A 27,829-nucleotide genomic window follows, 5' to 3' on the forward strand; every position below is an offset into this window, starting at 1 on the left:
TGGCCAAAATTAAATTAGGATTTATTACAAGAAAGGCCAATATCACTAAGTGCACATCTTTCAAAAAAGATAAGTTTGGATGAGAGATCTTTTACTTCAGAAAAGGGTTTACTGAAGATTTCCTTTCATTGGCAAATTCTTGTTGAATTTTATTATGATTTGATTTACAAAAGTTAGCCTTGCACACAGCTGTTCAGGAGTACAGCCAATGAGTAAAGTCAGATCTGCTTTGAATGGCAAATGCTGCTAGATAAACCATGTTAAAGGCTATTTTAGGACCACCAAGAATGTGTTTGCATTTTCATGAGTAGGAAGATAGAGAGTATTTATTTGTTATGTTTGCCATGCCAGGCATTGTGCTCACTTTACATGTATAAGCTCACATGATCTTTATAACAAATTTATGAAGCAGGCCTCATTCTCCTCAATTTGCATAGCATTGTGAATGTATTAAATGCCACTGAACTGTACACTTAAAAAACGTTAATTTACCTCAATTCAAAAAAGAGGACATAAAACATTCCACATTGTATACATATGTTAAATCATCACATTGTACACTTTTAGAAAAATCACATTGTACAACCTAAATATATATGATTTTTGTTTTGTCAATCATACCTCAATTAAGGTGGAAAAAAAAAAAAAAAAGGACCAAGACCATGGGGAGATCCTCTCTGGAATGATCTGATGCTTATATGGCATCCTTTCCCAACCTTTGTTTCTACGTCATCAAAGCCCATACAGCTTGGCTCTAAAATCTACTAACAGAAATGGGTACAGACAATTAGTAGATTTTAAAACCAGAATTTGGCAATCAGAAGCTAAAATGTACTTATTCTGTAAGCATGACCTCCTGAATGCACTGGACTAACTAGGGGTCTCTGTATTCTTCTCCCACCTACACAGCTGTCAGGTTTTTCATGAAAGTGAATTTCTGCCATGTGTTAAAGCCTTTTGTCATTTTATTTAGCTCATTGTTGGGCCACAGGAAGGTGCAAAGTCACTTGTGCCTAAGCTTCGAAACTTATCCTTCAAACCTTCCAAGGCCTGGTATCTAAATTTGTTCTTTTAACCTTGTATTTTCTTTCATAAAGAGGGCACCCCAAATCATATAAATTTCAGTTCCCACAAAACAGAAATCTGCACCTGAGTACAGGAGGAGAAGGTACTAAGCTAAGCAATCAGCAACTGTTTTTCTCTTTGCTTCATTTAAACTACTCAAGTTGGTGTCCTAAGATGGAGATGAGTGCCTCCTGGAAAGTCAGGACTGTCATCTTGGTCCTGACCCTGCCATTGCAATCCAATGGGACCTTGCTGTAAGGAGAACTATTGCTGCTATGTTCACCTAGTCAGAAGTAGAAGTCTTAAAGATTTTCTGGGTGGAAAGCCAGAGCTATCCCATATGGTGTGTGATTTCCACACAACTCAAACCACCCTTTCTGCCCTCTTCTTATACAGTAATCCAAGTCTGCTCAGTGGCCCTGGTTCCCCTAACCTCAGCTCTGCCTCCAAATTTCCCCTTCCCCACATGATTTTGGCCTCATCAGCTTAATTCAGGTGAAACACAGATGACACTTTTTGACCTGAGTCCTGTACAGACAGCGTTCTCTGAACTGGGAGAATGTCCTTGGCTTTGGCTTTCAGCTTCTATTCCAGCCCCCAGACATGTTTTTATTGATTTCTGAGAGAGGAAGGGAGAGGAGAGAGAGATAGAAACATCAATGATGAAAGAGTCATTGATCTGCTGCCCCCTGCATGATCCCACTGGAGATTGAGCCCACAGCCCAGGCATGTGCCCTGACCAGGAATCAAACCATGACCTCCTGGTTCATAGGTCGATGCTCAACCACTGAGCCACGCCAGCCGGGCACCTGTTTTATATAGGCCAGCCTTGCCAAGTCTGTTCAGCCATTTGAAACAGCTTTATTTTTTTTTCTCCCCCAAGTAATCACCTTTATCCCACTAATGATGCTACATGGGAATGTGTTTGGAAACCAGTTCAGGTTTTCTTCCTGTGAAAAGAGGTCGAACTAGGTGACAGAGACACTGGACCATGGACACATGTCTTCCTGGCTCTGGGCCTCACCGGCCCAAACATAAGTGGGAGGAATCAGCCTGTCTCTAGGGGCCTGGCTTTCTGACAGCCCAGGAGTATAAGGTTAGCACTCAAAAAAGGCTTGTTCAATGACAGAATACTTCAAATCTTCTCAGGGGGTGGTACAGTATGAATTAGGAGCTCATTAAATCCGTATGCATCTATAGGTTTAGAGCCATTCTTAGAGATACCAATTCTTCCAACCGGTGTGTTTACATTACAGAAAAGGAACACAGTGCTAGAAAATCCTTCACCCAGACCAGCTTATTTGTGCATTCGTTGGGGCTACTACTCAGCTAGCTCTGCTTAAAGCTTTTCTGAGGCACAAGTCCTCAGGTTGGGGTGAGTCTTGTAGACAGTGTCGGGGAACCTAGAGTGGTGGATGGTGGAAAGCAGCAGAAAGTGGAATTTTAAAGGCAGCACTGCTGGTTGTCAGGTCAGTGTTCACAAGACTAGGCCACTCACCTTCCCCCACCCCCACATGATGCTCATCTTAGTGAATGGGTCCTTATTTGTCAAAGAGCTAACCAAGGCTCATACTGTAAGACAATATGGCAGCTTAAGGATCCAGGGCCTGGAGAATAACATCAGTAACAATTACTACTCCCAATGTGCACGCCTCAACAATGTTGCGAGGCACACAAGGCAGCTCGAGCACCTATTTTACAGAAGAATAAATTGAGGCTCAGAGAGTAGGAATGACTTGCCCACAGTCATACAGCAAATGGAAGAGCTATGACTTAAATGGAAGTCTTCTGGTGTCTAACCCAGGGCTTTTTCCTCCACCCTACCTGGTCTCTGCCTGTGTCGGGGGCTGAGCATGCAGTCTGCGGGCTCGGGGCAAGCCAGAGGCATCAAGAAATCCCCTATTCGTGGGTTAAGAATCTTGCTCCAAACCATCTGTTAGCAGAGATTCGTTCCTGAGAAAAACATACCCCTCTTGAAGCCAATCAGCATTCAGGGTTCCCTGCCATTCCCAGGTACCCTGGGATTCTCCAGAGCCTCATGTCTTGCAATTCTGGAAATGCTGAAAATCATTTCTACAGAAAGGTCAGTTTTAGTTTGTGGAGACATTTATCTGAAAAACAAACATGCAAATGACACATGTGCCTACATATAAGCATTTATACTATATACGTGGGTACTAATTTGATCCTGTTCTTTCTCTGTATCTCTCTCCTATTCTCTCTCTTTCTGCAAACCTAATCCTGATGCATCATTGTCTTATCTCTTCTGGGGCTACCTCCATCATGCTCCATGATGTCTTTATTTCTTTTTTATTTTTAAATATATCTTTATTGATTTCAGAGAGAGGAAAGGAGAGAGAGAGAGAGAGAGAGAAACATCAATGATGAGATAGTCATTAATTGGCTGCCTCTTGCATGCCCCTGACTGGGGATTGAGCCCGCAACCCGGGCATGAGCCCTGACCGGGAATCAAACCCCAATCTCCTGGATCCTAGGTGAACACTCAACCGCTGGGCCACGCCTAGCCGGGCCCTGATGTCTTTATTTATTTCTTCTGAGCAAGTTTACTGGGGACCACTTTTGTCTCAGAGGGCTTGAAGTCCAATCTAGTTGGCCAACATCTTGTAGGAAACTCATAGAGGGAATGTGGACCAGTATTGAAGAGAGTTGTTGATAGAATATGGATGCACTTGTGAGAGAGAGAGACTAAGAACCAGCAAGCAGATTGGCCTGAGCTGAACTAGAGCAGGCACTGGTGAGCGAGAAATGGCAGAATAATAAATGATTTCCCCTTTTTTGACAATTTTGTCCAGGGCCTACATGCTCAGTGCCCTCTGGAGAGATAATGTGGCTCACTGAACTCATCTCTCCTGGATACCTTTGGCCTCCTACAGTCTTACCTAGTAGTACCTATACATATTTTTGCTGGCCTTTCACTAACCTCCAGTTAGTGTCCAAAATTAAGTGATTATAACAGCCTGCCCGACTTCTTTGGGAAGAGTGATATATTTATATATATTATATTCTTTATCTCCATATGCCCATTTTATGAGTCTGCACTTTACTCTTATAATCTAGACCCTTTCCAAGAAATATTTGTCCTTTGTGCCATTTTGAACTAAAAGTGTAGAAAAGGGAATACGTGCCATTATGTCATTGTTTAGAGAGAACCAGAAATATTGAGTTTAGAGATGAACTTGGTCCCTATCAGAAGGGTTTCCTTTGTTTACTCATTATCTAAGGGGTGGGGGAGCCATCACATGCTTTCAAATGCATTTTAATGAATGTTTATAAAGTCATGGGGATCACATTGGTGGCTTTGTCTCCCTGATTATGAAATGGGAGTCTTTAAGCATTTGAGGATAGAGATAAAGTCATTCTTTTCTTAAAAATGTCAGAGTACCAGCCCTCCCCTCCCAGTGCCTTCTCCCACACATAACCAAGACAGAGCCTGTGAGGTCTCAGGCTGGAAGCTGGGACACCTGGGGTCTACTGTTGTCATTATACCCTAACTAGTTGTATGACCACAAGCAAACCAAGTCCCATTCTGATTTGTGTAAAAAGAGGAGGTTGAGATGTGCTCTCTAGAAATCCTGCCAGTGTCTACTGATTCACTTTTCTTGTAAAAATAGAAAAATTTAAAATCTCCCAGTGAGTGGGCAAGATCATGTGCAATGCATCGCCTGAAGGAAGTAGAGGTTGGCTGGTAGCTGGGACCAATAGCTTCCTGTCATGGAGTCCACAGAGACTGGAAACAGCACATGCATGAAGCTGGAAAGTTTGTTTAGAAGGGCCTGAAAGTTTCGTTGGGGATCTGCCACACTCAGTTCAAAGTTGAGAGGGAAAGTCATTCAGGAGTAGCAAGCTATCTGATACATTTGATCTAAAATGTTGGCCACAGGAGTTAATCAACACCCAGCCCAGGAAGGCAAACCTCAGCCCAGCACCCACTGGTCCAGGTGACTCAGCGAAGGTGTCAGTGTGCACTAAGCATGGGGGACAGCCCAGCCAGCTTCTTGCAATTGAGATGAGTAACAAATCATGGGATTGCACAAGAGGAGGCAATGAGGCAAACCTGTATCTAGGGGAGATATTAACTGGATAATTGATTTCCAAGCCTCACCAATGCCTGCTGAAAATAGATGCATTTAGAGTGAGGCTGGGTAATTCCGTATAAATGCAGTCACCTTCCCCAGCCTTGTTTAGGGTTTGCTGAGGTTATGGCAAGTCAGCGAGGGTGCCGCAGGTTAACTGTTGAAAGCTCTCACCATAAAATCCCAAATGCAAAGCTGCATGGCTTCTAACAGTGTCAAGTCTCCTTTAAGTCTATTGAAAAAGGAGAGCTCAGAAGAAGCTCTCATCTGCTCCTCTTTTGAAACTGCAGCCTCAACTAGTAACCCTGCACACCCAGGGATAGCAAGGACAGCCTGCCTCCTGATTAGTTATGCTCCCAAAGCATTCAATGAGGTGAGCGGCTGTCAAGCTACAGACGTGGCACAGCAAGGGTGGCACCCACTCCAGCAACTGAATCCACCAGCAGTAGGACTGCCATTAACATCCCACTGGGGCACCGTGAGGTCTGTTTTGTCATTGAGGAGCTGGTTGGGTTCCCAAATTGGAACTGAGTGGAAAACATTGGCTTGGGTGCACTGACGGGTGCCTGAAAAGTTGCATGAGAATTGAAACCCCTGTCCTTTGCCAGTGGTTTCTAATATTACTTTTAGCATCCAGGGGTCACTCCCTGCTTTCTCCACCTCCTGCCACCTTAGTTCCAACAGGTTAATGGCAGGCCTACAATTAAATGAAAGCTCCAGGAGCACATGAAATCTGCCAGAGATTCCAGGCCACTACTACTCATAGCCCCTGCACTCCCTTCCTATCTCCCAAACCCCTCTCTCCCCTGCTTAATTCTACATAGACTTCATTGTCATTAAATCTGTCTTGCAGTCCAAGATATTGTGAACAGCACATTGGGCCCAACCGCTGCCATCTCAGAGTCCCTGCAGGGGATCCTATATAAAACCCATACTCAGTCATTCCTTATTGATCCATTTCATACATTTCTATTTTCTATATATTGGATTTCTTTGACCTTTTTGGGAGAATGTAGAAGAGATCAAATTTCAGTTTGGGACCCAGTGACTTGCTTGTGGACTACTCCATATTGATTGAATGACTAGACAGGAAAACATGTGATCTGATCATTTCAAAAGAAAAGGCAAAAAAGTAGGTAAGTCCCCTCACTCAGAGCGGTGGAGCTTCTTCTGTAGGCACGAGGCAGTCACTGTCTTGCCCCCTTGGTGGATTAATGTAATGAGTCAGAAGACAGCTGAGTGGTCATGGAGGGTCCCTGCATCTGCCCTCCAAATGAGCAACTCTGAGCAAGCCCTGGTTCCTCCCTGGGTCTCAGGGCCCCTGTCTTTAATAGGATGGGGTTGGACTCCCAGGGCACTACTAGATCTACTAGGTTCCACAGAATCTGCCCCATTTCACATAAGAGTCAGAGCAGCATCATGAGATGAGGAAAAAAATTATGCTTATTTTACAAATGAAGAAACTGGGGCTCAGAGATATTAAGTGGCAAGACCAAGACCTCCATACATCTGCCTCAGGACTAGAGTTCTATGCCGCATTGCTTCCACCTGTGCTCTGGGCCAGTGGTTCTCAACTTGGCTGTCCACTTAGAATCATCCAGGGAGCTTTGAAAAACTTCAGATGCCTGGGCACCACTCCAGATGAGATTGAAGCAATTTATTTGTGGTGGAAGATCCCGGGAATCTAGAAGTTTCTAAGTGATTTAGTCTGCCATGAGAGTCATGGCCACTGTTCTGCTAGCAGGTAGCCCCCACACACTTGTTGATCCCCTTATGAACCAAACATGAGGGGACAGTACTGGGTGTTCCAGTAAGACTTCCAAAGCTAAAAGAGCATTTCTTACATGAAAAAAAATGCTTGAAGAGAAATGTATCCGTTAGACTGTTGGCATTTAGGGGATTTTCAAGTCCCTCTCAACTCACTCATATTCTTGCACTTCACTCCATTCCCTTTCCCCTTTACTTGCAGGTCATAGCCATTGACGTGACAGGTACAGATGACTGTATAAAGCTTGAAAGAGTAAGAAATACTACATTACTAATTGCTTTGTTCCAAAAGGTATGCTTTTATAAATGGTAGGCCCCTCCCCCAAGATGCATATCATAGATTGGAGTCTTTTCCTGTTGTCTCATATCTCCCCAACCTGAGGATGCATCTGCAGAGAGGGATTTCTTATTTAGATACCATTATACTTTTTTCCATTGCAAGTCATTCTATTAAAAACAAGCAAGCAATACAAAAATGTAGAGAATAAGAAAGGTATTGCTAGTCCTCCCCAAGAAGTTACTGTTCCAAATGGTTGCTATACATTTTCCCAAGTTATTTTTGTATACTCATAGCAATGCATGTTAGTGCATGTGTGTGTGTGTAAAAATAAATGGAACCATGCTACAATGACTGTTCTGCAACTTGCGCTTTCCTCTAAATAGTATATCTTAAACGACTGCTCTAAAGAATACACCCAGAGCTACTTCAGTTCTCTAAAGGCTCTGTTGTATTCCATTTTATCACTGCAGCTTGATGCATTTAACAAAGACAAGGAAGCAACCTAAAAGTTCAATGCTTATGTTATGTTTTTTTAAAAATCTGGATATCTGTAGATAAGTGCAAATTGAAAATATCTTAGTTACTTCTAGCTTGCTCTCAAATGCTTGCCTTTGGCAGCACAGTTCATTTAATGTCTTCTGCATAGTTTTGTTGAACTCGCCTTTAAGTGGGCAAAGAATATCATTTGAGTGACTTCCTGTGGTATTTAGTATTACTGATAATATAATGCTTTATTTAAAATGTAACAAAACAGTTTAAATGAAACACAACAACAAAGAAACAAGCATTATGGTTCCAAAGATAAGCTGTATTATAAAGGTTTGACAATTAAAGTCTTGAAACTGAGATATGTTTTATATTGCAAGTGTGCTGTTCATTAGCTTTATTGTGCCAAGCCTTTATAATTCCCCTCCTTCCCCCCTCTCTCTGCCACAGGGAACCATTAAGAGGAGACAGGAAGGAGATAACATCCAGTTTCTAGGCATGGCTGATGGGGGTTACCCTAATAAAATCAAGAGGCTTTGCCTTGAAGATGTCACCCTTTCTGTGGGCCCAGGTACCCATTCCAACATGCCCTGTGCAGAGCTGCAGGTTCGTCCATTGACAATGAACCCTAGCCCTTCAGCTATGGGAGCAGCCAGCCATTCATTACTACTTGAAAATAATTCCATGAATGGCAGCATAGTGGACTCTCCATTTGTGGTACCACAGAATGCAGAAATGGGACTCAAAGGGCCTATTGTTCCTTACTACGACAAAACCAACAGCATGATGGCTGTGGAGCAAGACCAGGAACTTCAGGATCTGCTAGAGGAGCTAACAGAGATTCAAGACCCTTCTCCAAATGAACTAGATCTTGAGAAGATACTGGGGAGCAAGCCAGAAGAACCACCAGTCTTAGATCATTCTCAGGCAACCCTGAGCACAACTCGAAAACCTTCAGCTCAGATGCCACGCTTGGAGAGCCTTGGTTCCAGTAAGGAGTTTACTTCTGGTTGCAGCCAGGTCACTGGCATATCACTTCAAATCCTGCCCTCCTCTGCAGGGATCAGCTATGCTATTCCTTCCACCAGTAAACAGATGGTCACACCTAGTTCTGTGACAACACAGGCCAAGAGCCAGGTCCAGGCTATGCTCCCACTCCCAGTGCCTCAGTGGCATCATGCCCACCAGCTGAAGGTGTTAGCGGCCAGCAAGCAGGCATCTGCTATGAAGCAGCAAGGCCCTACCTCCAGTTGGTCTAGCCTGACCCCTTCAGGCCTCTCCCCACCTTACTGCCCAGTGCCATCACCACACCCACTACCACCTTTCAGCCCACAGAGCCTCATGGTATCCTGCATGTCATCCAGCAATCTTCCGGGGAGTACTCTCCAAGGCTCTCCCAATGCCTTTCTCTCAAGCATGGTGTCCAGTAGCAGTGTTGCCCTTGGGTCCACCATCTCCTATGCTCCCGAGAAGCTCCCCAGTCCAGCTCTCAATCAGCAGCAGCAATTCAGCCCACAGAACTCCATTCTCACCAGCCTAGTGTCCTCTACCATTAAAAGCCCTCAAGGCCACCTGATGTCTGCTCTGCCCACCAGCAATCCGGGGCCCTCCCCACCCTACCACCCAGAGAAGCTTTCCAGCCCAGGCTTGCCGCAGCAGTCCTTCACTCCACAGTGCTCCCTGATCCAGAGCCTCACTCCCAGCAGTAATCCACTAAGCCAGCAGCAGCACCAGCAAACAAATGCCATCGTCAAGCCCATGGCCACCAACTCATCCAAGACCCTGAGCATGATCATGCAGCAGGGGCTGGCCAGCTCCAGACCAGGAGCCCCAGAGCCATTTACTTTTGGCAACACCAAGCCCTTGTCACATTTCATTTCTGAACCAGGCCCCCAGAAGATATCCTCCATGCCTGCCACCTCTAGGCAGCCTTCTCTGCTCCACTATCTGCAGCAGCCTATGCTGACGCAGGCCTCTTCTGCCACTGCCTCCTCTAGGGCCATGGCCACCTTGCAACTGCAGCAGCAGCCTGACCATTCTTCATTCCTTCTGCAGCAGATGATGCAGCAGCCCCAGCGCTTTCAGAGATCAGCAGCCTCAGAGTCCATGCCTCCTCTGCCCAGACAGGTAAGACAGTTTTATATCTGGTTGGGTTCCTTGGTTTTGGAAGTAAAAACCATGTCCCGTGCTATTCATACCTGACTTTGGAGTCAATTCCAAGCTCTGGTCCTCCCTGAGACTAGACTTGACTCTGGAAAAGTCAACTGAAGCCAGCTAATTCTGCCTGATTGAAGCACAGAATTAATGAGACCAATGTTATGGTTTCATTTCCTGTGCAGGAAGAAAACTGCACCCACAGGTGCTGCCAGGAGCAGGAGCCAGAGATGACAAGTCACAATTGTAAATAACTGCCTTCTCCTTTATTGGGTCATGGAGCATGTTCCCTAGCACAGAACCAGTGAAGGCTTTGTAGGATGCAAGAAAATTGCACTGAAACATTTAAATCTTGTCCCTGATGGCATAAGTCTAAACATTAAGCCTTCTAGAAATGCCACAGTAGACTTCTGCTGAGCAGCTCCAGTGTGCTATTTGCCACTGCGCTGGATGCTAAAGCGGGCCCTAAATGGAAATGACAGATACATGTAAGGTAGTTACTCTTACCATCTCCATTTTACACACAAAGAAACAGAGGCTCAGATTGCTGAAATGACTTGCTCAGAGTCACACAGTTAGTAGGGCAGAGCATGAACTTGAACCCAAGCAGTCTCGCTCCAGAGCCTGTGCTTTTCTCCAAATTACTGTGACTTCTCTTTCCCTCAGCTTCTACAGTCTTACCACTTATTAATTCAGCTGATTCTCCTTAGGTGGTGTAAATCACAGTTCCCACTTTTCATTGTTCAGATCTATGCCTGTATTAATTATCTATTGTCATGTACCAAATTACCCCAAAACATCTACTTAAAACAACACACATATATTACCTCATGGTTTCTGTGGGTGGGAATCCTAGCAAAGCTTAACTGGGTCTTCTGGCTTCAAGTCTTTCTTGAGGACTGTAGTCATCTCAAGGCTCAGCTGAGAAGGATCTACTTCCAAGCTCACTGCCATGGCTATTGTCAAGAAGCAGTTCCTTGAAGGTTGTTGGACTGAAGCCTCATTTCTTCGTAAGCCATTGGCCAGAGGCGCCTCCCATGGTTCCTTGCCATGGGTTCCTCTTCATAGAACATCTCACAATATGGTAGCTAGCTTCATCTGAGTGAGCAAGACAGAAGTATGCCAACAAAAGAAGCAGGGGAAGTGCCAGGAAGTAAGAAGTTGCAGTTGTTATAACCTGGTCTTGAAAGTGACATCCCATCACTTTTGCTGTATTCTGTTCATTAGATGCAAGTGTGAGGGTGTGAATACCAGGAGGCAGGGACCACTGATGTCTGCCAGAATACTATGCCATGGTCCCTCCTTCCCATTGCTCTTATCCCTGCCCACGTTCAGGCCCTCTTGATTCTTTGTCTGAACTCGTTCAGTTGACTCTTAGGTTGGTTTCCCCTAATCATCCATCCATTGCTCTAAGCATTGCATTGCTCCAACAGAGACCTGATCATGTTTCATACATGCTCAGAAATTTCCAGAGGCCTTTAACCTGTCTCCATCTACTTTCTTAGCAATGTCCATTGGGCCCTGCCTGGCACTTCATTTCAGTAACCCAGAATTTTTGTTTATTTGTTTCTTTTTTGTTGATTTCAGAGAGGAAGGAAGAAAGAGAGAGAGATAGGAACATCAGTGATGAGAAAGAATCATCAATTGGCTGCCTCCCACATGCCCTATACCAAGGATCGAGCCCATGACCCCTGCATGTGCCCTAACCGGGAAATGAACCATGACTTCCAGGTTCATAGGTTGACACTGAACCACTGAGCAACACTGGCCAGGAATATAACCCAGAAGTGCTTGCAGCTCCGGGCCACTCTACGTTCTTGGCCTCAACTCCTGCTCTTCCCTGTGCCTCGCCTTCCCTTTCTACCTTTTCTTTCCTATCCCACTCTTACTGTTTCCTAAGGCTCAGGCACCCCTCTAGGAAGCTCTTCCCTGACTTGCCTTGGTACTTCTCTCTCCCATTCAGCCTCCCTCTTCTGTAGAAAAGCCAAGGAAGAGATAGCTATAAAGTGTTTGGCCAGGGATCTGGCCCAAGGGAAACACCTGCTGGGCTGCCCTCTTTCCTGAAGTCCCTGGATGAGCGTGACTCTGGCAGCCCCTGAAGGACAGAGACTATGCCTTTTTCATCCAGGTCTCATGAAGATAACCAAACAGAGTGCTCCACCACAGGGAATTGATCCACCACAGGGAATAGATGCATACAGCAAGCAGAGCTTCCGTGAGGGTGGCCAGGATGAACTACAGGCCTTTGTCCACAGTTCAGGAGCACTTTGGTTTGATTTTGTTATAGGCTTGTTGCCATGTATTTTCATGAACTTATGCAGCTGGCTCAGTGGAGAGTCAGTATCAGCACTGGAACTCTTACCCTAGCAAGCAAGATCCTCATCCTGGATATGTGTCACCATCTAACATTGTTAGCCTTTTGGTTTTTTCATGTCTTCAATGGAGTACATTGTAACCTGACTGTGTTGCCTCAGAGCTGGTTCAAAGGGAGAATTCTTAATGAGTGGGATTATAAAAATCACACCCAACCAATTACCTAGGTGGAGTTGGAGAAACTGTTCAGGAGAAAGACCTAGCAGCCAAGCTCCCTTAACCTAGGAAGAGCTCAGGCGGTTTCCACCAGCAGAAGCACAGGGCTGGATTCCCTGAATGAGATGTCTTGTTGCCAAGAACTGCCTTCCCAACCAGAGCCAGCCAGTGCCCACAGGCCAGCCATGCAACCCAGTACTTCACCTGCCTTTTCTCATTTTAATCCTCAGAGTAAGGTGCTGTTATCATTCCCTTTAAAACTGAGAAAATTTATGCACAGAGAAGTCACCAGTTACCCACAATTGCACAGCAAGTCAGGACCAGAGCAGAAAGTCTGACTACAGAGCCCACACTCATAACCTCATGCACAAGACACTGCCTCCAGAGGCTGGGCATGATGATAGGTTGTTAGAGGATTAAATGTGTTAATACATATAAAATACTTCAAACTGGGCCTGGCACAAAGTACCTGGCAACAAAGCTTTACTACAACTATGACTCTTAATTCCTGGCCCTGAGCCTCCAAATCTGTTTTCTGGAGGCTAAGATGTGACTATCAAAACTGGTGCTGTGTCAGGACAGAATATGCACAGCACTCTCCAGACTCCATGCCCACTATGAGATTGTGAGGAGCTGTGGAGTCTACTAACCTTATGGGCTCTTCCTGTTCTAGTCCCTGCCACACATAGATCATTCCAGGCCAGGTGGAAAAGAAAAGCAATCTATTTTTGTTCAGCTGGCTGGGATTTCCTCTTCATTCTTTCTGGAGCTTTTTCACGCTCTCATTCTACCCCTCTACACTGCACCCTGTTCTGTCCATGGCATTCTTCTAGCCAAAATGCACTGAGGAGGCCTCCAAGCTGGGCACATGAACAGCTCTGTTGTTCCTTCTTGTGGCCTTTCCCTATTCACTTTAAAGCCTAAGAACTCAGCCCTGGTCAGTCTTCCAGGGTCGAGAAAAAAAGAAAGGAAGAGGAAAGTGAGGCAAGAGCTAGGTCACCCATGCAAGGACAGACAGCAGCCCTAGTGGTGGGGAAGGACACGCTTCTTGCTTCCAGCATGATGAAGTTGTCAAGTTCTACTGATGGCTATATTGAACCCCAGCAGACACTCCTTGCTGACTACATGGCGCTGACTAGCTCATTGATCTTCCATGGATGCTGGTGGTCACTGCAGGAGGACTGGGCATTCATTTTGATCCAGATATTAAATTTTTTAAAGGTGTAGTTTCTAAATGTAAGATGAGAAATCAAATCATGAGTAAGCAGAAATGCCAAATTCAGCTGTCTATAGAAGCCCATTCTTATTTGCAGACTAGTATTTCTAATCGTAGGCAATTACACTTTATCAGTTGAATGAATGATCCAATTTCAGTGGACCATTTGCTGGCACTGAAGGTAAAAAGCAAATGCTGACTTTAGGACAACAGTTTAGCATGGTGGTTTAAGAAAGAGCACTGGAGGCAGACAGAACTGGGGTTCAAGTCCAGGTACCAACACTGACTGGGCTGTGTGCCAAGAGTAATGCCACTTATCACCTTGATCTTCAGGTGCACACTTGGACAGGAATCATTCCCATCTTTAAGGGCATTAAATGACAAAGCAGACACTAAATTGAAATTGCTTACACCCCTGCTCTGCACACACCATGTGCTCATTCAGGGCTGCTGCAAGCTCCTGGTCTTGGGTCTGAGATCCCTGGGTTCAGATATGTATCCAAATTCAGGACATCTGGGACTTTAGAAAGGTAACATGGTGCATATACAAAAAATCACACAACCCTCCTGTGGAAACTGTGCAGCTTTTTATTATTTTTGAAAAGAAATATGAATATTTACCTAAGTCCAGGTCAAATTTTGTCACCAAAATTACAAAAATAAAATAAGCTTTCAGAGCTTTTTGGACATGAAATTACAGATACTGGATGTGGACTTGGGATTACTAAGGAAAGGGCTCTCTTCAGAGTTGGAACACCCAGCTCTGGTGTGTTGGATTTTAATAACCCCATGTCTTCTCCCTGTATTGCCCACCCTGCTTCAGAGGCTGGATGATTTCTCTCTGTTTTTAATCATTAAGGCAAAATGAATTTTAACTTAATGCTCCTTCACCCTGAAGACTATTGGAGATAACTTAATGTACTAGAAAAACCCAACAATCGGTGTTAGAACTTCAATTTTACCATCAGCCAAATTTACCATTGGAAAACTAAACTCAAAATACTGAAACAGAGAGGAAACCACAAGCTGTGGGTTGTTGATAGCTCCAAACAGGGTACTCAAGGCCAGTCACAAACAGCATCTGACATTGGCCTGCACCAGCAACCCTACAAAAAGACTGAGAGTCCTAGCAGATCTACCTAATACATAGAAACAAAACCAAATAGGCAGCAAAAATGGGGAGACAAAAAAACAAAACATAACAAGCCCCAAATGAAAAAACAAGAGAATTCTCCAGAAGAAGAGCTAAATGAAATGGAGATAAGCAATGTATCAGGTATAGAGTTCAGAATAATGATTGTAAGGATGATGAGAAAAGATAGGGAAACTATGAAGGAAATTAAGAATAATATAGCAGAAATAAAGAATACATTGGAAGGAATGAACAGCAGATTAATGGAAGATGAGGACTGGATCAGCAAATTAGAAGACAGGGTAGAAAAAAATTTGCTCAATCAGAGATTCAAAAAGGAAAAACAATTAAAAAACAAGAGGACAGTTTAAAGGAGCTGTGGGACAACATGAAACTTAACAATATTAGCACCATATGAGTTCTAGGAGAGGAAGGAGAGGAAGAGAATAAGCAAGGGATAAAGAATCTGAAGAAATAATGTCAGAAGACTTCCCTAACCTCGTGAAGGAAAAAGTCACACAAGTTCAGGAGGCATAGAAAGTCCCAAGCAAGAAGAACCAAAAGAAGCCCACACATAGACACATCATAATTAAAATGCCAAAAATTCAAGACAAAGAGAGAATCTTAAAGGCAGCAAGAGAAAAAGAATCTGTTACCTACAAAGGAGCTCCCATAAGGCTCTCAGCTGAATTCTCATCAGAAACTACAGGCTAGAAGGGAATGGCATGAAGTTTTCAAGGTAATGCAAAACAAAGATCTGAAACCAAGACTACTCCATCCAGCAGGCTATCATTCAAAATAAATGGTGAAATAAAGAGCTGTCCATACAAAAAAAGGCTAAAAAACTTATCACCACCAAACCAACATTGCAAGAAATATTGAAGGGACTGCTATAATAAGAAGTAGAAATAGAGAGAAACGTAGGCAAAAAGAATTGAAAAGGCAATAAATGAGTACCTGTCAATAATAACTTTAAATATAAATGGATTAAATGTTCCAATCAAAGGACATAAGGTAGCTGAATGGATAATAAAACTTGACCCAAATATATGCTGTCTATGAGACACCCACCTCAGAACAAAAGACTCACACAGGACGAAACTGAAAGGATGGAAAAAAATTTCCATGCAAATGGAAATGAAAAAAAAGCTTGAGTAGCAATACCCATATCTGACAAAATGGACTTCAAAATGAAGACCATAAAGAGAGACAAGAAAGGTCACTACATAATACTAAAAGGATTGATCCAACAAGAAGCTATAACCCTGATAAACATATATGTGCCCAATATAGGGACACTTAATTTATAAAAACAAAAAAAACACAAACAAACAAAAAAACTTATGGAGGACTTTAAGGGAGAGATTGACAACAATACAGTCATAGTAGGGGACTTTAACACCCCATCAACTTCACTGGATAGGTCTTAGAGACAAAAAATCAACAAGGAAACAGTGATCCTAAATGACACACTAGATCACATGGATTTAATTGACATTTACAGAACATTCTACCCGAAAGCTGCAGAATATACATTCTTTTCAAGTGCACACAGGACATTCTCATAGACCACATGTTAGGACACAAAACAATTCTCTAACAAGTTCAAGAAGATTGAAATCATATCAAGCATCTTCCCAGATTCCAATGGCATGAAATTAGAAATCAACTACAATAAAAACACTAAAAAACATTTGAACACAAGGAGGCTAAGTAGCATGATATTAAACAATGATTGGGTTACCAAAGAGATCAAGGAAGAAATAAAAAATTCTTGGAAATAAATGAAAATGAACACACAACAACCAAAAATCAATGGGACACAATGAAAGCAGTCCTGAGAGGGAAGTTCATAACACTACAGGCCTACCAAAAAAACAAAAACAAACTGTTTATAACTTAAAGACTTAGAAAGAGAACAACAAGAAAAGAATAGTGAAAGTAGAAGGAAGGAAATAATAAAGATCAGAGCAGAAATTAATGACATAGAGACTAAAAAAACAATACAAAAGATCAATAAAACCAAGAGGTGGTTCTTTGAAAAGATAAACAAGATTGATGAACTTTTATCCAGACTCATCAAGAAACAAAGAGAGAGGACCCAAATAAACAAAATCAGAAATGAAGGTGAAGTAACAACTGACCAAACAAAAATACAAAGGATTGTATGAAAATACTATGAACATCTAAATGCCACCAAGCTGGACAATCTGGATGAAAAAGACAAATTCCTAGAAAAATACAACCCTCCAAAACTCAGTCAGGAAGAGTCAGAAAACCTGAATGGATTCATAACTACCGATGAAGTTGAAGCAGTAAATCAAAAAACTCCCAGCACACAAAAGCCTTGGTCTGGACGGCTTCACGGGAGTTTTACCATACATTCAAAGAACTAACACTTATCCTCCTCAATGTATTCCAAAAATCTAAGAGAAAGGAAAACTTCCAAACTCTTTTTATGAAGCCAACATTAGTCTAATTCCAAAAAGAAAGAGAATTACAGGCCAATAACTCTGATGAACATAGATGTTAAAATCTTCAACAAAATATTAGGAAATCGGATCCAGCAATATATTAAAAAGATCATACTTCATGACCAAGTGGGATTTATTCCAGGGAGGCAAAGAAGGTACAATATTCACAAATCAATAAATGTGATGCATCACGTAAACAAATTGAAAAGCAAAAATCACATGATCATAGCAATAGATGCAGAAAAAGCATCTGACAAAAATCCAACAGCCATTTTTGATAAAAACTCTCAGCAAAGTGGGAATAGAGGAACCTTAACATACTAAAGGCCATGTACGACAAACCTACAGCCGACATCACACTCAATGGGCAAAAACTAAAACCATTTCCACTAAAACCAGGAACAAGACAGGGGTGTCCACTTTCACAACGCTTATTCAACATAATCCTGGAAGTCCTAGTCATGACAATCAGACAAGAAGAAAACATAAAAGGCGTCCAAATTGGAAAAGAGGAAGTAAAACTGTCATTATTTGCAGATGACATGATATTGTACATAGGAAATCCTAAAGACTCCATCAAAAAACTACTAGATTTAATAAATGAATTTGGCAAGGTAGCAGGATACAAAAGTAACACCCAGAAATTGATGGCATTTTTATACACCAATAATGAACTCTCAGAAAGAGAAACTAAAAAGACAATTCCATTTGCCATTGCAACAAAAAATTAATATACTCAGGAATAAACTTAACCAAGGAGGTAAAAGACCTGTACTCAGAAAACTATAGGACACTGTAAAAACAGATAGAGGAAGATATAAACAAGTGGAAGAATATACCGTGTTCATGGATTGGAAGAAATAACATCATTTAAATGTCCATAGTACCCAAAGCAATCTATAAATTCAATGCAATCCCTATTAAAATACCAATGGCATATTTCACAGATCTAGAACAAACACTTTTAAAATTTATATGGAACCAAAAAAGACCACAAATAGCCACAGAAATCTTGAGAAAGAAGAACAAAGCTGGAGGGATCACAATACCAGATGTCCAGTTATACTACAAAGCCAGTGCAATCAAAATAGCCTGGTACTGTCACAAGAACAGACATAGAGATCAGTGGACCAGAACAGAGAACCCAGACATTGACCGAAGCCATTATGATCAGTTAATATTTGACAAAAGAGTCAAGAGCATACAATGGAGTAAAGACAGTCTCTTCAATAAGTGGTGCTGGGAAAATTGGACAGCTATATGCAAAAAAATGAAACTAGATCAGCAACTTACTCCATACACAAGAATAAATACAAAATGGATAAAAGACTTAAATGTAAGTAGCGAAGCCATAAAAATCCTGGAAGAAACCAGAGAGAGTAAAGTCACAGACATCTCACATAGTGGAATTTTCACTGATACATCTCCTAGGGCAAGAGAAACAAAAGAAAAAAATAAATAAATGGGACTACATCAAACTAAAAAGCTTCTGCACAGCAAAATAAATCAGCCTCAAAATACAAAGGAACTCCACGGTATGGGAGAATATATTTGCCAAGGATGCATCTGATAAGGGGCTATTTTCCAAAAGGTACAAAGAACTCAAAAAGAGAAAGACAAACAATCCAATTAAAAACTGAGCAAAGGACCTGAACAGACACTTCTCCAAAGAAGACATACAGATGGTCAAGAGACATGAAAAAAAATTCTCAGTGTCATGAGTGAGATGCAAATTAAAACCACAATGAGGTATCACTTCACACCTGTCAGAATGGCTAACATCAACAAATGACACTTGCTGGGAAGGATGTGGAGAAAAGGGCACCCTAGTCCACTGCTGGTGGGAATGCAGACTGGTACAGCCACTATGGAAAACAGTATGGAGTTTCCTCAAAAAATTAAAAATGGAACTGCCTTTTGACCCAGTGATCCAACTTCTAGGAATATATCCTAAGATCTGAAACACTAATCAGAAAGAATATATGCATCCCTATGTTCATAGCAGTGCAATTTACAATAGCTAAGATCTGGAAACAGCCCAAGTTCCCATCAGTAGATGAGTGGATAAAAAGCTATGGGACATATACACCACGGAATACTACGCAGCTGTAAAGAAGGACCTCATACCCTTTGGGACAGTATGGACGGACCTGGAGAATATTATCCTAAGTGAAATAAGCCAGGCAGAGAAAGACAAACGTCACATGATCTCACTTATATGTGGACTCTAAACTTAATAAACTGATGAACAAAATAGATTCAGTGACATGGAAGCATGGAACAGACTGACGAATCTCAGAAGGAAGGTGGGCATCGATAGGTGGGTGGGTGGGGAGAGATTAACCAAAGAATATATATGCATATATGCATAACCCATAGACACAGACAATAGTATGGGGAAGACCTGGGGGTGGGGCTGATGAGGGGTGGAGGGATGTAATGGGTGGCAAAAAAGGGGACAACTGTAATTTTCAACAATAAAGATAAATTTTTTAAAAAATCATTATATATATGTATATGTATACATACATATACATATATGCACACACACACACACACTGAAACAGGTCTATCAAGGAGATGAGAGTTGTGCTCTGGAAGAGTGGAAGTAGCAAGAGGCAGCCAGAGCTGAGAGTGTAGCATCATGGGGAGGAGAGAAGGGGAGTGTGGCCAGTTGGAATAAGAACAAAAAGGCCTGTAGTCTGATCCTTGAGGCAGGCCAAGACACAGGAGGAAGTGGAGTGGGGGTGCAGCTGCAGAGAAACAGACCAAAGAGGGTCATGATATTGCTTGGTCAGATTTTGATAAAGGCAAAAGAAGGCAACAAAGCCTTCCTTGATGGCCCAGGCAGCTTTACTCAGTGGTTGAGCATCAACCTATAATCCAGGAGATCACAGTTAGATTCCTGGTGAGGGCATATGCCCAGGTTGCTGGGTTAAACTCTAGTGAGGGTGATGCAGAAGGCAGCTGATCAATGATTCTCTCATCATTGATGTTTCTCTCTCCCTCTCCCTTCCACTCTCTCTGAAATCAATAAAAACATTATCAAAAAAAAAAAAAAAAAAAAAAAAGAAGGCCTTCCTTGGGCAAGGCTAAACTTGGCCCTTCCCACGTTTACTGTACATTCTAACTTGAACATAAGTCTCCCCTCTCCTTAGCATAGGCAGCTATGAACACCCAGCAATTGTGGAGATGATGGATGAATCTAGAGGGGTTGCCATCTTCCCTCTTCTAGGTCTGGGCCTTTGATGGGCATCTGGGAAGCTTGGTCTGAGGTGGGGCCTTGGGGAAGCCCTCTTGCTGCCCTCACTCATGGGTTCCTCTTGTCCCTGGCAAACTGAGCACTCCAAAGTGCAGCACTACCAACACCCAGGGCTGAAGGGAGCTAGCACAGGGCAGGTGACACCGAAGCTTTAGTCTTTGGCCCTTGACAGGGCACAGGCCCTGGTGGCTGGGATTGAGGCTGGGTTCAAGAGAGCCCAGGTTTTGGATCACTTGAGTCCAAATCCCAGCTCTGCCTCATTCTCATTTGGCAAGCTGTTTACCCTCTTAGGGCTTCAGTCTCCCCATCTGTAAAATGGAGATACTAGTATACTTATCTAATGGGGTTGCTGGGAGGATTAAATGAGATGAGGTAGAAGTGCTTGCATAGGGCCTTGCACACAATACTTCATCAGTGTTAGCTGCTACTATATAAAGAAAGTTCCTGAAACTCAGAACACCAGTAACCCAGTGTAATGGGTTTAGACTGCCTCAGTGCAGAGGTTCCTCTTTGGCTCCCAGGGGTGGGTGGTGACTTACAGAGGAGAGGCGGGGGAGTGCCCTCCCAGGGTGTCAGGGACAACACTTAGATGGCTGAGAGGAAACCAATTGGCAAACACAAGTTGGTGACCCCAGAAAGGAGAAGAGCTTCCAGGAGTCATATGGGTGCTGCCCATCCTGTGTGGATACTGAGTAACAAATAGACCCCAGGATGACTTTAGGTGGGCAGAGAGAAGGGTAAGAAGAAACCCAATTCTACCTGCAGCCAGCTTGGCCCCAACCCTACTCCTTGCAGCAGGCTGAGGGCTACCTGTGGTTTCTAGATCCAGAGAGAGGGCCCACTGCTGATAGGCAAAGAGAGCAAATGGTAAGGAGAGTACAGGCCAGCCTTGTTGGCTGCCCAGCACCAGTGCTGCTAGGAACACTGATTTTGCTTGGTCATTGGCATTGGGGAATTGGTGTTTCTAACCTGCATTGTTTTTTGTGGGAGTTTTTTGGTTTGGTTGGCTTTTTTTTTCTTTTTTTTTTTGAGCATTGCTGAAACTGGGTCCCAGATGGATATCATAGCATGCAGAGCACCCATGCTGAACCTTTAGGGAGGCCTTGCCCTCTCTCCTCTCCCTCCTCTTCACCACTCAATCCTACCCCCAAAGCCTCCAAAGAGAACCTTTGTAGAAACTCAAGATTCCTTTTTGTTTGGGTTTCTAAGGCTGGAGACTCACCTGCTCAGTAGAGCAGAACTTTTAATTACTGCTGTCTCAATTAGCACAGCAAATTAAATTATTTTCATTTGAGCTGTGACCTCTCATTGAAAACAAAAATGATAAAACCAAATTACTTAGAGCAAGACAATCCTTTAATCTTGTCAAAATTACATCAGCTCCGTTTACCACTGGAGAGTCAGGAGTGATGGCAGCCAGTGAGCCTTCTCCTTTTTTCAAAATTGTTCATTGACATTTAAAAGTAAGTGACCATTTTCTTGCCAAAATATTCGACTCCCAGGATCAGATTTTGCACATATTGTCAAGAACATGCCTGTGGCCTTGGACTTGCAAGTCCCTTCTCTGATTTCCCTTAGTTCTCTTGTTTTGAGGGCAAGAGTTGTGGGAGAGCAATACTGCTCCCCATTTTATGATAAAAGTTTCTTTGCTTTTATCTTTTACTAATTCTGGTGAGGAGCATCACAAATTTTATTACAAAGGTTAGTTCTGCTGAAATACAAGAGTAGAGGCCTCTGGAGAAAGCTCTGTACTGCACTAAGGAAGGAAGGTGGGGAGGACAAGTCAGGTTTCAAAGAGCTCATGGATCCTGTCCTAGTGGGGTCTTGCCCTGCTCACATCTTCTCTACCAGATATGACAATATTTTACTGAATAAGCAACTTTATTTTGTACTTAAGCACTATTGTACATACAAGCTTAGTTTTTCCTTTCTTTCTAAATGGGCCTCAAAGAACTATTTAGTTTGGAGAAACTTTTTTAGCTGCTCAGGGAAGAAATATAATTAGACACAGTATAACATATTTTGAAAATTTAGGGCCCAGTGCCTCAGTGTTGAACAAGTTTTGTTTTAACCACTCTGAATTGCTAGGAAATGAAACTCCATAGGCTATTGAATTTGGGAAATACAGGCTCAGCGCTTGGTACTAATGTTACCAAGAATTAGATTTTTGTTGTTGTTTCTTTTTGGTTTCTGAGAAACATTAATGATCCTCCACCTCAATGGTATGTTCTTTTTTCAAAAAGCAGAAATTTAAAAAGAATTTCTTGTCAAATGCTAATCCTTTAAAAATCAACCTTTTTTTTCTGTCAATAGTTGAAGAACAGGTAAGATGACACATTGCAATGAAGCAACGTTACTTTTTGGCCCTGGAGTACCCATCACTCAGTGAGGTCAACACCAAAATTTATGGGGATGTAAAAATTTCTCCAGTACAGATGCCTGAATAATACAGATCAGTCCATATATTTTTATAATTGTTTAGTAATTGATTTATGGAAGCTGAAAAGGCAACCTTTTTCAGAGGCCTCCTATCAAGTTTTTTGTTTGTTCACTTTGTGTTAACATACCAAAGAGAAACAATCAACTTTTCTGAGTTGGTGTGCCCAAAATGAGACATTTTAAAAACAAAGTGTATAAATCATTTTATACTAAATTCATTGAAGAAACCTGCTTATTTTCACTGTAAAGCAAGGAAAGGAATCTCATTTCCATTTTTAGAGAGTAGAAGAGGGCAGACATTAATCGTTACACATGAATATGTACAAATCCAAAATGTAGAACAACACAGACATGCACTCCCATTCCAGATTATGAACCCAAGTAAAAGTTAGCAAAATATTAAAAATGTCTAAGGTAGATGGAACATCACAGTGTACTTGCTCTGTTCAGTTATGGCCCTAATGCCTACATCCAGAATTGTCACTGAGTGCAGGAGTGGGTTGCACCAGAGTAGCCATGTGGGTCAGAGATGTGACCTATCCAGGTGTATGAAAAGGGCTCGACTGCATCTCTCCCCTCCTTCCTGCACCCTCCCCAACTTCCCTCTCTCCAATCCATTAATGGCCTATATCACAGGTTTATGGAAACCTTGCCTGAGTCCATTTGTACTTTTAGCCTCCTCTGTCCCTTGAGCCTGCTGTGTAAAGCAACCCTTGTATGTGCTCTGATCTGGCTATTTGTGAGCTTGTAGGGGGCAGCAGAGGGTAGAACACTGCTTACCATTAAAACACCCCACTTCCCCACCCCCCAAAGGAAGACTTTCTGCTTTTACCTAAAGAGTTGAAAAAGTTTGGGTTTTCATTTTATCTTGATAATTTGCCCACAGTGACTGACGATAGTTTGTCTATTTTATTCTGTTTTGTTGTTAGATGAGGGCTTATCCTGTTAGTTCTTACCATCAAAAGCAGTGAGGTTGTTAAAAGATAAAAAGCAATGTAAAGATCCAAAATGATCAAACTCCTTCCCCAAGGCTATGTCTGTGGCCATGCTGAGAGCCCATGGATACCCCTGGCAGACACGGCCCTGTTCCTGATTGCCAATGCAACAGCAGCTCCTATGACAGAGTGAAATAAAAGTGCAGTGTTATTCTGTTTCCCCCATACTTTTGTCCTTCCCTCCATGTTAACCAGGTTTCATGTTAGATTAGAAAATGTGCAGCTTGGAATCCCACAGAGTCTATAGATTTTGATTTGGTTTATTGGAGCTAGGTGCACAGAAAAATGGGAAGTGCACACTTTTGGAAATTATCATGTAGCCATGGCCTAAATTATATATAGCCCCGAAGGCCTGAAATAAGCATACTCCTGCTTCATCAGAAATTATTCCAACTTTTGATTTGCTTTTGGGAGCTTTGGATTTGAGGCTAAATATACAGGTTCTACCTGGCTTGCCCCTGCCCTTTGTCACCTAAATGTATGGCCATTCTTCATTTTTGAGCTGAGGATGTGAGCATAATTGTGGGAACTCAGACATTTTTGCAGGCCCAATTTGTCAAAGCCAGCTAACTCAGTAAGCCGATAGACGAAGGTGGACTCCTCATTTCCAATTTTGAGTAATGATCACTTATTTCCATGTGGCAAAGCTTTGGAATGTGTGGGAGACACTAACTATAGTGAATAGACATAACTGGGAGCAATGCCATGACCCTTTCCTTGCATCAAGCAATACTTTCAAAGATGAGTTCTGGTGAAAATGAACAAAGCACTTAAATGTGGCTTTCTAATTTCATATCCTCAAAATACAAAAACTTGACACCAATTAGAATGCTATTATTTTTTTTCATTTTTTATTTTTATTTTTAATGGTGGTGTGTTTATTTTTTTTAATTAATTTTTAATTTTTATTTGTCTTTAAAATACTACAGATGTCCCTTTTTCTCCCCAATGACCTGTTTCACCACATCCCAAGCCCCTCCCCAGTCCCTCTCCTCACCATTGTCCGTGTCCTTGGGTTGTGAATATATGCATATATATTCTTTGGTAACTCTCTCCGCCTCCATCCACCCGCCCTCTTCCATCCCTCTGACATTCATCTGTCTCATCTATACTTCCATGTCATTGAATCTATTCTGTTTATCAGTTTATTAAGTTCTTTAGATTCCACGTGAAGCGAGATCATGTGATGTTTGTCTCTCTGCCTGGCTTATTTCACTTAGCATAATATTCTCCAGGTCCATCCATACTGTCCCAAAGGGTACGAGATTCTTCTTCTTTACAGCTGCGTAGTATTCCATGGTGAATATGTCCCATAGCTTCTTTATCCACTCATCTACTGATGGGCACTTGGGCTGTTTCCAGATCTTAGCTATTGTAAACTGTGCTGCTATGAACATCGGGGTACATATATTCCTCCGGGTTAGTGTTTCAGGATTCTTAGGATACATTCCCAGAAGTGGAATCACTGGGTCAAAAGGCAGCTCCATTTTTAATTTTTTGAGGAACATCCATACTGTTTTCCACAGTGGTTGCACCAGTCTGCATTCCCACCAGCAGTGTACTAGGGTTCTCCTTTCTCCACACACTCTCGCCAGCACATGTCATTTGTTGATTTGTTGATGGCAGCCATTCTGACAGGTGTGAAGTGATACCTCATTGTGGTTTTAATTTGCATCTCTCTGATGATTAGGGGGGTTGAGCATTTTCTCATGTGTCTCTTGGCCATCTGTATGTCCTCTTTGGAGAAGAGTCTATTCAAGTCCTTTGCCCATTTCTTAATTGGGTTGTTTGTCTTTCTCTTCCTGAGTAATGCGAGTTCTTTGTACACTTTGGAAATTAGCCCATTATCAGATACATCCTTGGCAAATATGTTTTCCTAGACCATGGGGTTCCTTTGTATTTTGAGGCTGTTTTCTTTTGCTGTGCAGAAGCTTTTTACTTTGATGTAGTCCCAAATGTTGATTTTTTCTTTTGTTTCTCTTGCCCTAGGAGATGTATCAGTGAAAATTCCACTACATGGGATGTCTGTGACTTTACTGCCTATGTTTTCTTCCAGAATTTTTATGGTTTTGTGACTTACATTTAAGTCTTTTATCCATTTTGAGTTTATTTTTGTGTATGGTGAAAGTTGATGGTCTAGTTTCATTCTTTTGCATGTATCTGTCCAATTTTCCCAGCACCACTTATTGAAGAGACTGTCCTTATTCCGTTGGATACTCTTGCCTCTTTTGTCAAATATTAACTGATCATAAAGGCGTGGGTCTATTTCTGGGGTCTCTGTTCTGTTCCATTGATCTATATGCCTGTTGTACCAATACCAGGTCGTTTACATTACAGTGGCTTTGTAATGGTTTGAAGTCCGGTAATGTGATCCCTCCCACTTTGTTCTTTTTTCTCAAGATGGATGCAGCTATTCCGGGTCATTTTTGGTTATATATAAATTTTCGAAATGTTTGTTCTAGGTCTGAAATATGCTATTTGTATTTTAATAAGAATTGCATTAAATTTATAAATTGCTTTGGGTAGTATGGACATTTAAATGATATTAATTCTTCCAATCCATGAGCATGGTATATACTTCCACTTGTTTAAATCTTCCTCTCTTTCTTTTTTCAGTGTCATGTAATTTTCCGAGTACAGGTCTTTTACATCCTTGGTTAACGTTATTCCTAAGTATCTTGTTTTTTTAGTTGCAGTGGTAAATGGTATTGCTTCTTTAGTTTCTATCTCTGAAGGTTCATTGTTGGTGTATAAGAATGCCATTGATTTCCAGGTGTTGATTTTGTATCCAGTTACCTTGCCAAATTCGTTTATCAAATCTAGTAGCACTTTGATGGAGTCTTTAGGGTTTTGTATGTACAATATCATGTCATCTGCAAATAATGAAAGTTGTACTTCCTCCCTTCCAATTTGGATACCTTTATGTTTTCTTCCTGTCTGATGGCTATGGCGAGGACTTCTAGTGCTATGCTGAATAAGAGCAGTGAAAGTGGATACCCCTGTCTTGTTCCTGTTTTTAATGGAAATGGTTTTAGTTTTTGCCCACTGAGTATGATGTTGGCTGTAGGTCTATCATATATGGCCTTTATTATGTTGAGGTATGATCCCTCTATTCCCACTTTGCTTAGAGTTTTTATCAGAAGTGGGTGCTGGATTTTTTTGAATGCTTTCTCTGTGTCTATTGATGTGATCATATGATTTTTGTCCTTCATTTTGTTTATGTGATGTATCACATTTATTGATTTGCAGATGTTTTACCAGGCTTGCATCCCTGGAATAAATCCACCTTGGTCATGATGTATGATCTTTTTAATGTATTGCTGGATCCGGTTTACTAGTATTTTAGTGAGGATTTTAGCATCTCTGTTCATCAGGTATATTGGCCTGGAATTTGCCTTCTTTGTAGTATATTTATCTGGTTTTGGGGTTAGGGTGATGCTGGCCTCATAAAAAGAGTTTGGGAGTTTTCCCTCCTCTTGAATTTTCTGGTATAGTTTCAATAGAATAGGTGTTAATTCTTCTTTGAATGTTTGGTGAAATTCGCCTGTAAATCCATCTGGTCCAAGATTTTTGTTTGCTGGGAGTTTTTTTTATTACTGCTCCATTATCATTAGCTGTTATCAGCCTATTCAGGTTTTCTGCCTCTTCTTGATTCAGCTTTGGAAGGTTGTATGCTTCTAGGAATTTGTCCATTTCCCCTATGTTGTCCAATTTGTTGGCATATAGTTGCTCATAATATTTTCTTACAATCCTTTGTATTTCTGTTGGGTCAGTTGTTATATCGCCTCTTTTATTTCTGATTTTATTTATTTGGGTCCTCTCTCTTTGTTTGTTAGTGAGTCTGGCTAAAGGTGCATCAATCTTATTTACCTTTTCAAATAACCAACTCTTGGTTTCATTGATTTTTTGTATTGTCTTTTTAGTCTCTATGTCATT

General features: G+C 41.9%; 1 protein-coding gene across 3 annotated transcripts in view; it reads left to right on the forward strand.

Annotated features, from left to right (window-relative positions):
- Positions 1 to 27,829, forward strand: part of MAMLD1 (mastermind like domain containing 1) — a 145,136-nt gene that overhangs the window by 86,141 nt on the left and 31,166 nt on the right. For 2 of the 3 annotated variants that reach the window (XM_081126116.1, XM_081126115.1), the window contains exon 3: positions 8,143 to 9,819. In XM_081126116.1, coding sequence (XP_080982242.1) covers positions 8,143 to 9,819 — 1,677 coding nt within the window. Of the gene's footprint in view, positions 1 to 7,128; positions 7,180 to 8,142; positions 9,820 to 27,829 lie in introns of all 3 variants that reach the window. The other variant, XM_081126114.1, reaches the window with a different exon arrangement.

The sequence above is a fragment of the Miniopterus schreibersii genome (assembly GCF_964146895.1).
Source record: "Miniopterus schreibersii genome assembly, chromosome: X".
In the NCBI taxonomy this organism is placed as follows: Eukaryota; Metazoa; Chordata; class Mammalia; order Chiroptera; family Miniopteridae; genus Miniopterus; species Miniopterus schreibersii.